This window comes from Nesoenas mayeri (assembly GCF_963082525.1).
Source record: "Nesoenas mayeri genome assembly, chromosome: 8".
Classification (NCBI taxonomy): Eukaryota; Metazoa; Chordata; class Aves; order Columbiformes; family Columbidae; genus Nesoenas; species Nesoenas mayeri.
In genome coordinates this window covers 33,060,349-33,073,078 of record NC_137554.1, presented here as the reverse complement: position 1 = coordinate 33,073,078, position 12,730 = coordinate 33,060,349, and the positions used below count along the sequence as shown (strand labels likewise).

Below are 12,730 nucleotides of genomic sequence, written 5' to 3'. Positions count from 1 at the left end.
ACCAGTGTGAATTTTATTGCTGCCTTGTAATATGATCTAATTAAAACACTCTACTGGACCAGGGGATCCTGCCCATAGCAAAGCAAGTGAGTTTAGAAATGGAGTTACCTTAATAGAGCCTGATTTCTTACTGCGTGCGTGATTTTTCAAGCCAGATGTTCAAGAAACACACTGAAATTTTGTTCCCTTGTACAAATCCTTTTGTTCCTGAGTAATCAGCAAGGTTCACATTTCACAACAGAAATGGATCCTGCAAGTTTCTGCTCAGCAGCTGCAAGCCACAGCTGTCAAGGAAAACAATATGACTATGCACATCAAGGGCTATAAAACTGCAGGCTTAACTTAAACCTGAAGACAAAACTTGGCTGAGTAGAAGGCACAGACACCAACAGCACAAGAACCAGGGCTGAATCTGATCAAGTGCACAAGTTCCAGTTATTCTCAGTTGCAAAAAGGCTGCTTTTCAGGCACACAATAAATACAACGGCAGAGAAAAAGCCACAGACTCCTTTCTGTTGCAGCAGACTGAACAGCACCAAGGGCCTTCCAGCCTCTCGAAAACCAGGGGTTCTGCTATCCCACAGCCACACAACAACCCAGAGTGTTGATACCTACCGCCCCTTTCCTTGAAAGGGATAGAAGTGGGGTGGGCTGCCCACAGCAGCCTGCCCTTGCCCCCACAGGGGACAGTAACCTGTTAGGGAATCCCTCGCTGCTCCTCGTGGGAGTGATGGTGAAAAGCAAAGGTGACGGCGGCATCCCACGCGGCCTTCAGCACCGAGTCCTGCAGCCCCCGCTTGTCAGCACAGTGGTTCCACTGGGAGAGATCAGAGGTGCAATCGGAGCCTTCGGGAGGCGGCCGCACCTGGTGGCCGTTCACACAGCGACGACACTTGATTCTGGAACAGAATCAGCGCAAGATGAGTATGAGGTTCCTCCACTGCTCTAGCATACAGGTGGTTTAAAAGTGCAGACCAGTAATGTGGATTAACTCCACTGCAATGGTGGCAAGTGGATTTTCAGTCAGGATTAATTGTTACCACATTTCATTTAAACACACAACCACCTTCTGGCATGTGCGACAGGTAAGAAACAACTCCCACAAGTTTTGGGAACCCTGGGGCTGTTTCTAATGGCATTGCCCCTCCATGTACAGCCATATGGGAATGGTCCAGCAGGACCCAGAGGAAGTTCAGGAGGAGTTTCCCTGACAGGTGAGCAATGTTGCTTCGAGCAGATCTTGAGTGAACACCCCTACCACTAACACATTCTCAGCGCTGCATCAGGTTTCCCAAGTTCAAAAGGGCACAGCACGCTCCAAACCGCTCCATCCTGCTCCTACCACAGCAACCAGTTTGTGCTCAGGCTGTTTTGGAGATGTCCTCCTGAGCTGCCATGCCAGGAGACAAAAAGCAGCAGAAGTCTGGCCAGCAACGCTTGTTACCATGCAGACAAGATACCTACACAGAGCTAAGCTTTTAGTCAGCTTAAAACTAATCCTCTTCACTTCTTGCCTGAACTAAGAGTCTTAACTTTCAGTGTGAGGCATTTTCCTGCACTCCCTGTCTTCTTTCTGATGGCTACAATACCACAGGTCTCAGGGCTGAAGGAAAAGGGCAGACAATGGAGAACCAGTTTCTTTTAGTCCCCAGAAGAACACTTGGGTTGGCCTCATGAATTCTTAGCAGATGGAGCAGCCTTGGCAGTGGAAGCAGCTCAGCATTTGGAGATCAAACCACCAGTGGCAAGGAAGGACCAAGTTGGCCTCCAACAGTCTGAACAGCTCTGATAATGGATCTCTTAAACACGGGCAGCAATGAGACAGTTTGCTCACTGGTGCAGTGAGTACAGCTTTTCTAAGACAACAGAAAGGGAGGACAGCAAGAAGTGCTCATCTCCAGATGATTAACAGCTTCAGAAGAGACAGCTGAGGGCCTTCCTCTCTGAGCCACCTCCTGCTACCTGAGGAACCCCTGAACCAATAGACCAAACTGCGGAGGGTGTGTTTTTCTTTCCCGATTCCACTCATTCAGTATACTCACTTGTCATGGGTGTCACTGGTGGTGGTCTCATTCAATGTAAAGAGCTCCTTCAGCTCCCCGAGTGAGAAGTGCCTTTCTACATCTTGCTCTTCATCCACCACGCAGCTGCTGAGGGCCTTCTTGTGGGTCTGGCGCTGGAATATCTTCTCCTCTATCGTCCCTGTCTAGAGGAGAGAGAGCCAGAGCTGAAGCACAGCTGGGACATGGGTGTTAAAGGAGCACCGTGTTGGGAAAGTGTCACAGATCAAATGGCAGTCAAATGTCAGGACTGTGCAGCGCCTTGCCAGACCAGTACACACAACAGGCAGGTTTTACTGGCCTCCAACCACATCCTGTTTGCTGACCTAACCCAACATTACTTCTCTTGTCTTTCACTGTGGCTACAGAAGTGGATCCAATGGAGATATGGAGAAAGAGGTGGAGCTGCCACCTGTGGCTGGAGCTCATACACCGCACCAGGTTGGGTTGATGGGAAGGAAAGGGAAAGAGCTGAGCAGCTACAGCCACTCCCCAGCAAAACAACAAACAAAACCCAACAACAAAACAAAAAAACCTCCAAAACCCACATAACACACCAAACAGCAAAAGAACCATCAACAGTATCTGCTGGTTCACCCACACACAGATCAATCACATCCACTGTCTGGAGGGAGATGACTGCTTCTAGAACTAATGTGCAGAAAGCCCAGTATGCTACGTTTGTAAGGCAAAAATCTGAAGAGCAAAATGTCTGTTTTGTAAACAAATGTAATAGAAAGGAGGGGGGTGATCAGTCATGGTTTGCAGATCAGTTTTCTAGCTCTAAAAGCAAAAGACCTCCATGCTTCCAGGTACAGCCAGGTCAGAGAAAAAGTGGAACATCATAAGGAAGAGATGGGCAAATAACATCTGCTTTGTCAAAGTGAAATAATAATTGCTCAAGGAAGACAAGCTTACAAAAGAACTCCCACACACTATCAAAAATCAAACCAAAAAGCCCACAGTCTGAAGTATCGAGAGGTAAAGGTGAACAAGGGCAGAGGGGACACTTCTGAGCAGCAACCGCTACTGGCACTGCTGGATAATGTGTTACAGCAGCCTGAGAAGACCAGTCTCCTCTGTGCTTTTCCTTTACAGAGCAGCTACTCCACCTGCTAACTGGTAGCCCTGTTCCAAAAGCTGCTGTAATTCTGGAAATGTACTTGCCATTTATTAAGTACACGTACACCCAACCAAACCAGACTGCAGCCAGACTGAAAAACAGCAACTTTGGCATCAGACACCCCATGAAATTAAAGAAGTCAGATGCCTAAATGACTTCAAAGCAGCATCTTATCTAGAAAGCTGCAGCTGTTTATTCTCAGAAGCCAGTCACCATTAGAAACCAAGGCCTGCAGTAATGACCCTCCGGCTTGAACCTTCATGGTTTTCTACAGCAACACATCTGAGGGTAGGAAGCAATTAAGTTCCAATCAATTCTGGTCACTGACACAAAAGGGTTCTGCCCCTTCTGGTCCCAGTCACAGCAGCTGCAGTCTCGGCTGGCAGCGAGAACTCCGAGTTGAGGAGGTGAGAGGAGTGAAACTCACGGAAAGCAGCCGGTAGATGTAGCACGTCTTCTTCTGGCCATCCCGCCACACGCGAGCCATGGCCTGCTCATCGTTAGCTGGATTCCAGTCTGGGTCGAACATAACCAGCCTGTTAGCCCCGATCAAATTCAAACCACAGCCGCCTGCTTTGCTGCTTAACATGAAGATAAACTCAGGGCTCTGTGGAAAAAGGAAGGTTTGGATTAAAAACCAGCAGCAGTCATACTCACAGCATTCTGAACCGGCAGGAGAGCTGGTTGCATCTGGCAGGTGCTACTTACTGAGGGGCTGTTGAATCGCTCCACAATCTTCGCTCTCTTTTTAATGGACATGGTGCCATCCAAACGGACATATAAATACCTAGAACATACAGTATTTGCTACAATCAGATTGCTGCGACCTTTAGAACATCCTATTTGAAAGAGAAAAAAAAGTCTTTCACAAGTAAAAGGGTCTGAGCTTTAGGAGCCTTTGCAGAGGACCAGAGCTTTTCTGAGTGACCCCGGAAGCCAAAGCACGAGTCACATTAGTTCCAATTCGGGAACATCTGAAGTAAGAAACAGATCTCACAAGCTCCTGCTGATAGAAACTTTAAAAATAGCCAGTTTCTTTTACAGTGTAGGCTGCAAGTACAGTCTGGAGGGATTAAACAAACTAAGCCCAAAGACTAACCTTCTGTTCCTGCAGAGCTTTTCAAAAAGGTCCAGTGTCTGAGTGTAGTTAGACACTAAAACCACCTTGTCATTACTGGTGCTTTTTGTAACAGCAAGGATGTAGTCCAAAACCAGCATCTTTCCTGGATAGAAAGGAAATAAAGAAAGCTAGAGCAGAAATTCTCAAATTCCAGACCTTGGAAGGGCACTTGATAAGATGCTAAATACAGTCTCACAGTTGCCTGTTAAGTTCCACAGTACCTGAAAGCTGAGGCTCCACCGATTTGGTGCTGTAGCCAGCAGGGAACAAGTCCAGGGCTCCCATAAAACCTTCTTCCTCTTCCACACACTTATCATGGATAAGAGCAGGATCTGGAGAACGAAAAGAGCTCAGACACTGCAGAGTGCACAAAGGAAGCCCCAAAACCCCCACCAACGGTGCAAAACCCATACCCACTGCATGAGTGGAATAACTCACGATTGCAAAGCTTCTTCAAGGAAGTGATGGAAGAGAGGGATGACACACTGATTTTGCCCTCCTTGAGCTCCTCCACCGGCTTGGCTTGCTTCAGGAAGTTCTTGTACAGCTCAGCCTGCAGAGGTGTCAGTCTGAAACAGAACAAGAGCTCAGAAGTCTCAGCCTGTCCTCATATCAACACCAACCTTCCTCCTCCATCTACACAGTGGGTTCCTTTTAGCTCAATGTTTTTAGCTCCAGCAGAGACAGCCTAGAAATGCCTCCAAGGCTGCTGGTAGAGCACTGATATCTCAGGCCAGAGCTGGAAGAGATGCCTGCAGATACCCTGCACAGCCCAGGGCTCAGGTGTACACAGCTGCACAGAGCACACAGCTGGCTGGCAGCACCCCTGGTTGAGGAAAAAGCAACAAATTGCTATTGGCTATAGCCTCATTTCTAGAGGGAAACAGTTGCCACAAGCATTTCAGAGCTTTTTGCAACTTTTTAGCCCTTCCTGTTTTTGCTCCCATTTCCCAGGCAGAGTACAGGTGCTGTGGTACCTGCAGCAGACCACCTGCTCAATCTTCACCGGCAGGTATTTGGACAGGATGTCTGAAGTTCTTCGGATTAAACACCTGCAGAGAGGCAAATGAAGAACAAATGCTAGGATGCCATCAAAACCTTGTTTTAGCACTATTATTCCTTGCGAGCTCAACACAAAGCCCTTTTGATAGCTACAAAAGTCTGTGACAGCCCAACACACAAAGACCAGACACCCACCACCCATGCTAAGTGGCTTCACCAGCCCATGCTATATAGTCCAGTATAACCCACTGTCTTTGTGAGGCTTCCAAATGTTGTTCATGAGATTTGGATGGATCGGTATGATGCCACCTAAGACAGCCCAGTCCCTTACAGGAGAAACTCAGCTCTTCCTCAGCCTGTCAACAGCGTCCTCAGCTTGAGCTACAACACACCAGTGGCACAGACAGCAAACAAGGGTAGGGTTTAACCACCACATACTATGGACATAACCCAAAGTACAAGCAGGCAGTTCCCCATGTAATAACTCAGTAGCCATTCTCAGCCAAGATGGGTTTATTGTCTGGCCCAAGTTTTCAGCAAAAGACAAAATCCTTTGGGGCTCTAGAAATGCCCCATGGAGCAGTTCTGTCACACTTTAGGAAAGATGAGATGGACTAGAAAGAACAGTGAACTGAGTAACCAAAATAAGAAAGAGGTGCAGAAACCCAGTTCTGCCAGGAAACATCGAAAAAATGATATTACGAAACGTACAGAAGAACGACAGCAGAGATACACAACAGCCCTGAAATCTGTCAAAGGAAGGAATAATCTGGTCTCCAAACCCATAAGCGGTAGGATGAAAAGTAACAGGCTTAAACTGCAGTAAGGAAGATTTATGGTACACATTAAGAGCATTTTGTAACTGCAAAGACAGCGATGCCCTGGAAAAGGTGTCCTGGGAATTTGTAAGGTTTTTGATGCTGGGTGGGGGTTAAGTAAGGGATGGTTTAGGTCTAACACCTTCTACCTTGGGACAGCAAGATGGATTAGACGCCTTCTCCAGGGTCCTTCCAGCCTTAAGCCTATGATTCCACTTATCTTTGCATCGCTCTATCATTTTTAATTCCTATCAAATTCAACTGATTCATCTGATAGTACTTACGTGCTTCATCTTCCCTATTTTTGTATGGTGACTTGCACAATAAAGGACACAGACCTTGACACAGCCAGGCACAAGCATTCAGAACACACTTTTACACCCCTTTTCCATCAACTATTAAAAGAAATAAATGCACCTCAAGAAGGAATAAGCTCTTCTCCTCCCAACCTTTCCTTTCTCTTAGGCTTCTGCAAGCTGACCTGAGTCAAGGTCAGGGCTGTCTCTATAGAAAGGCTGTGCTTGGTGTAAAATCCAATTTACCACGTCTATAAGCCGCCAGATTGTATTCATGATAGTTGCAAAAGTTCAGATAAAAGAACCGAAGACAGCAGCAACACTGAGAATTCAAAAGAGTGTCTAGAAGGAGTTCTTACAGAGAGACAAGTGATTGCCAGCAGATGTGGATAAATAGGTTGTATTCAAGAATAGAAACTGGGTTTAAACAAATACCAAAGAAATCAACCAAAGGGAAACAAGATGACATTTTACATCACAGAGGTGCTACTTGGGAGTCAAAAGTCACATCTCTGACACCAGGGGTCTAATCTCATTAGCTCTACAGAGCCAACACAGGTATCAAAGCATGAGCTGGACTCTTGCGACTTGAGCAATCAACAGCACAACCGAGCGATGTTCCTTATGCTCTCTCTGCCCACCACTCAACATCTGGGCTGGATGGATCTCAAGTCTGACCCAGTCTATGCTGTAGTCACCTTAACACAAATAAAAGGTTGCTGCCTGACTAGTCAGATTCCCAGACAAAACAAACTTAACGAGTCAAATCATGATTCACAGTATCCGAGTACATTTGCTGGGGGTGACTGCAGATAACCGTGCTGTTTCAATGTGCTAATTTTTCAGTCTAAAGCTGCACGCTATGTGGATTTCTTACCCAATAAATACTTGCACAATCACTTGCTGAATAGATATAGCTGGCAAGAGCACTCATTCCAGCTACAACCGTAATTTGGAAAGATACCAGCACACACCAAGGGTTTATGCAAAGAGCTCTGCAATGAGAAGGGGATGAAGTTCACCTGTTCACAATGCTGATCAGCTCCTTAAGCCTCTCTTCTCCTTTGTGGCGCTCAGCTTCACTTGCATCCGCATCTCTGCCTTTCAAGATGGGAATCTCAAAATGTCTTTTAAATTCCTGTGCGGTCCCTGTACAAAACAGAAGTGAAAAGGTGGCAATTACTACCAAATAAACTTTGATCAGTACCCCACAGCCTCAGTTATCATCCTACAATAATGTGGCCTAGCAGATAAAACAAACTCTCAACCCATCCCTATGATTTGTTTTCCTTTATAGCCAGGAAAGATACAAACAAAGCAGGCAAATCTGTACAAGAGCAAATCATTTTGTACTCCAACAACAATGTACTGCCAAAGGTCACACCATTTTAGTTAAATCTGAGTCCTGTCAGGCATGTACTGGTTTTGCTCACATTCCAGCTATGCTTTTACTCCCAGATCTTGTCCTTGCAAACAACAGCACAAGCATTAGATGTGCCTGTTCCAAAATTACCTGTAATCAGTTGCTTATTACTGGTCGCAGGCTGAAAAAGGGCAAAATGATGACAGCAAGCATGCAGCTTTGCTGGCAGTAGTTACAGCATTAACCTCACCTCTGAGAGAACAAACTGCAAGTACAGGGAGTCTGGTCTTGCCTGAAGCACAAATCCAGGGGGGAAAGGGAAATCGCATTAGCTCCCTGTAATAACTACCCAAAATGGAAGCACATGGAAAAAGTAGATGTAGAACATCTACAAGCCCATCCCATCCTTTCCTTGAGAAACTCTGGGAGCAGAACATACAGAAGATAGAACCCAAATGCTGTTTGTAAGACTAAGAATCTGATGAATGGTGTTTAACTAGTTGTGCATACACTAAAATTAATGAGCAGCCTCTTGGACTGGATACCAAGCCATTTGAGACAAACATGGGTGACAAGTTACAGCAACAAGGAAATTATTTACAAATTGGTTTATTTTCATTCCTCGACAGAAAAACAAGAGACCTCTCAACAAAGCCAAGCTGTCTCACACTGGAACACAGAAGAGCTGCTTCTAGCCCAGTGATGCAGCACAGGATGCAAAGACTACTTTGCTTCTAAAATGAAAACAGAGCTTGCAGAGCATAGGAGTCAGAGACAGAATAGTTCAATAGTTCAGTCGGACACCAGCAACTGTAGAAGGTGTTTGATTCTGAAAACACACTAATCAGTATCTCTCCTCCAGACTCTTTTCTTTCTATCCCAGATGAAGTTAACTCTGTGTTCACAGGCTTCACTTTCCTTAAAAACAAGAGCAGTCTTAACTCTGAATGTTAGACGTCACCCCCGGCTTTCTCTCAGATTATCTGGAAGTGGGAAGGCAGACTGCCAGAAGTTCAGGCTTTGTTGCCTGCCTCTGCCACAAGGTCCATCAGCCCGCCTTGCACCAGTCACCGCAACCTCTGGTTCCAGATGGATACACAAGAGAGAGCAGGGAAAAGCCGCCTCTTCTGAGCTCAGCGCAGCTTCTGCGCTCAACTCAGAGCATGTCACATCAAACTCTCCTCTCCACGGAGCCTCTCCTACAAGCACATCATTTCTGGCTTAGACTTCTGGACTTTCTATAGGCTGAGAGTGTTGTGGGAAGTACCATTACCTGCTGGCTCTTCCTGCTCAGCAACTCCTGCAATATCTCCAAGGGCTTATTGCCAGAGGAACTCACAGACCAGCTGGACATTTTGGTTGACCAGCATAGCTACACAACACCAGCCACATAGTACTCCAGAGTCATAGATTCATTTTACCTTGATTAATTCCCCTTTCAGAACACTTGTTACACCGGTGTGCTTTAAATTACAATCTTCTTCAAACAGAGCAGACCCCAATCTAGAATTTCTGGATATGAACTGAAGGAGAATAAGTCTCCAACCTGTACCTGACCTTTCCTCTCACTAATATTGCTGCTGGCAACTGGGGAGGCCTTGCCAGCAACTCCCCCATCCCTCACAACTCTCACACACTCACGTCTTACCGAGGATGCCTGAATTGACGAAGTGCACCAGGCTGAAATATTCAAGCAGGTCATTCTGAATAGGGGTGCCTGAGATAAGGACTCGTCGAGGTGTATTTAAGCTGTTGAGAGCCTGGTATGTTTGGTTTTCAGAGTTCTTCAGTCTATGGCCCTTTGAAAAAGAAAAAAAGGAATGAAGCTGATAAATCCAGTGGCCCTGACAGGAAACAGCTTGGAGATCCTCATCAATACCCACATGCTGCATCTCCCACAAGGCATCTCACCACTCTTCCCATTCGTGGTAGTGAATTAAGTGTGTACGTGTTCAATTGTCGGGACAGACTTCTTACAAAGGCAAGAATTTGGTGGCAAATCCGAAGCTATTATGTGTGGAAACATGTCATTACAAGCATGTCAGACTAAGAACATCTGAGTCACAGCCAGGTAAGGGGGCCTACCATGAAAATAACCACCACAAAAATAACAACCACCACATGGTCCAATTATAAGAAGTTTCCTGTTCAAAGACAGAGCTGGTTTTGGCTTCCAACACTGGGCACTGAACTCTGGACATATTGCATCACCCAAGGTCAAGATCACAACCCAGTCAGGCCACCTACATCCTGGACTGCCAGGCCTTTGCACACTAATAAAAAGAGGTTCTGCACCTCTTACAGGGGTAACCTGAATACAGGCCCTGTTTCCCATGCCTGGGAAAAGCAAATCCATTAGCACCCAAGTGCTATGCTGTAGGATATGATGAGACACTTTTTACAAGTGCCAGACCATTGCAGAGCTGAGTATTTATGGGGAATACATGGAAAACACTGGGGCAAGAACCTGCATTCCCAGTATCCCCAGCTGCTGGCCCCATCCCAGGGGCACTGGGAGGTGTGGGAGTTACACTTGTGAGGATGTTCGTTCTTTTTAAGCTTTTCTCAGCACTGCTTGAGCAAACACAAACCCAAACCACTGGATGGCATCGTTATTTAACAAATCTCCTCTAAGTGGCAGCAGAGGACACCCCAACAGTGGCTCAGGCCCCTGGCTCAACGTTTCAAGGAGGCAGAAGGCACTTGTTTTATTTCATCCTTCAGAGCACCTCTGGCTCCCACTAACCATAACCACAAGTAGAGAACAATAAATGAAAAAATAACTTAATTTCAGCCATGTGAAAGCAGAGTTTGACAACACAGGCTTGGCAAAGCTAGATCCAGCCATCAGTGAGCAGAGAATCAAGCCAGGTCCATCTCTTATTGACCAAGAAATACACGAGGTAACCCCTCAGCCAGCTCTCCCATGCCTGCCCCAAGCAGGAGGTTACAGAGAGGGGAAGAGGGTCCTGCCATGGGAGTGCCCTTCAAACTGTCCCCCAAGCACAGAAAGAGATGGTCAGATCAGGTGGCTGACAGCAGCCCACACAACACACAAGAACACATCAAATTGCAGAATCACTGAAGCTGGGAGAGGCTTTGGGAATCTCCACTCCCCTTGCTCAGAAGAGAGCCAAGTTAAAAACTCCTGAGCGGAACACGAGGCCAGGCCAAACAGAAAGTACTTCTCACTTTAGCAAAGACAGACACAACCAAATGAGAAACAGATCGGTGAGACTGGGCACTACCATCCCAGAGTAAGGCAGAGACAGGCAATGGACCTTCTTCCTGCTACGTATTTCACACTGAGAAGACCCTCATAGGTGCCTCCACCCTGCCAGGGACCTACAAAGTGGCCACAGTCACCACCACCTGGATTTTCTGCATATCTCAGCTCTGTAAAACACCCTCTCTTGTTCAGGCTCACCCAGGATGGATGAACAAGTTATCCTGAGCCTCTCAAGCACCAGAACTCTCAAGTACAAGAACCATGCTGTCTACAGCTAAACCTTGTTTCCCACTGCCCACTCCCTTTTTAAGAAAGCAGAGCCGGTTTTGCCCAGATCTCAAGAAAATATCAGGAACAGATTCTCCTTCAAGGTTCCCCTGTACCTCATCACATATGACAAGTCCAACGCTGCCCTTCTGTAAGGCCTCGGCATGGAGTCGGAAGGTCTCATAGGAGATGATCAGGATGGGTGAAGGCACTCTGAGGCCACGCTGGTTCATAAAGCCAACTGTGGATGGAATGAGGGAAAAGGAAAAACAGGGGGATCAGAAAAACTAATAGAAAAGGGTTCAAACTCTGCAGTCAAAACTTTTGCCTTAGGAATCTAGGAAAACCTGTCAGTTTCAATTATTCTGTAGCATCCCTTCCACTCACGTATATCCATGTTCCTTTCCCCAAAACTGACGCCATTTCCATCCCGCTCCCATCTCTGCCCATTCCTTTCCTGGATTCTGGCTGGAGCAAAAAAGAGGCAGTGGGACTGCCCTAACTTGAGAACATGACTGGACTTCGATTATTCCAAAAGATCAACCATTACCAAACATGCAAGGGCCTGATCTAAACATCTAAGTGGAGAGACTTTAATCAGTCTCCAGAGCTCTGGTGACAGCTCAGAGATGTTCACATCAGCTGCTGTGGCTTCTTCCCACGCAAGACTTTGACCCAACCCAGCCAACGGCGCCATTTACAAACATTTCCGTACCTAGTTTACGGTCAATCTCTTCTTTGGAGCCTCCATCAATGGCCAGCGGCTGGATCCTCCCCCCCAGCCATTTCTCCACTTCGTTGTACCAGTTTCGCACCAGGCTGGAGGGAGACACCACCATGGCTTTCTCAATTTCGGGCTTGCAGTCCGGACTTTGCCGGAGGAGCGTCCACATGAGCGTGATGCACTGCAGGGTTTTGCCCAGCCCCATTTCGTCCGCCATGATACAGCCATGACTCCCAGGGATCCGCCGGCTTGTCACACAGTCCCAGAGGAACTTCACTCCCTGCCAAAGAGATTGTTCTCTCAGAGTACGACGGGGACATCAGCAAAATGACAACTTCATTACCACAACCAAGAGCAAATCCATGTAGCACATCCCTAGGGACATGCAGTGTTCTAATGAGACAGAGGGAAATCACGCGAGATGCAGCTAAAATGCAGCCACATCTGGTTTGGAATAACATCACTGGTGCCAACACATACCTCATAACACGCACAGTATCTTACTACATTTTAACTGTACAATTACAACCAGCTTCCTGACGTGAATTCCCAGAAGTTTCTACCCTTGGCTGCATTAGGCCATGAGCTAACCTGTGCCAATCACTGCAAACGGGTTAATCATCTTCACACCACCCAATTAGGTAGTTTGGAAAACATAGAATCACAGAATGAGCAGAATTGCTTCTGCTGCCTGATTCACTGCCAGAATAGCCTCAGCAACCCCATCG

The 12,730-nt window shown here is 46.7% G+C and overlaps 1 protein-coding gene across 1 annotated transcript; it reads right to left on the bottom strand.

Moving 5' to 3' along the window:
* Window positions 1–697: 697 nt before the first annotated feature.
* RAD54L (RAD54 like) lies at window positions 698–12,219 on the bottom strand (the record flags this gene model as incomplete). The annotated part of the gene is made up of 12 exons (XM_080348760.1): window positions 698–899; window positions 2,043–2,206; window positions 3,611–3,790; window positions 3,892–3,970; window positions 4,283–4,406; window positions 4,525–4,635; window positions 4,742–4,872; window positions 5,281–5,355; window positions 7,442–7,568; window positions 9,431–9,581; window positions 11,395–11,519; window positions 11,994–12,219. 12 exons carry the CDS (start codon window positions 12,217–12,219, stop codon window positions 698–700), a joined length of 1,695 nt encoding a protein of 564 aa, XP_080204886.1.
* Window positions 12,220–12,730: the final 511 nt, after the last annotated feature.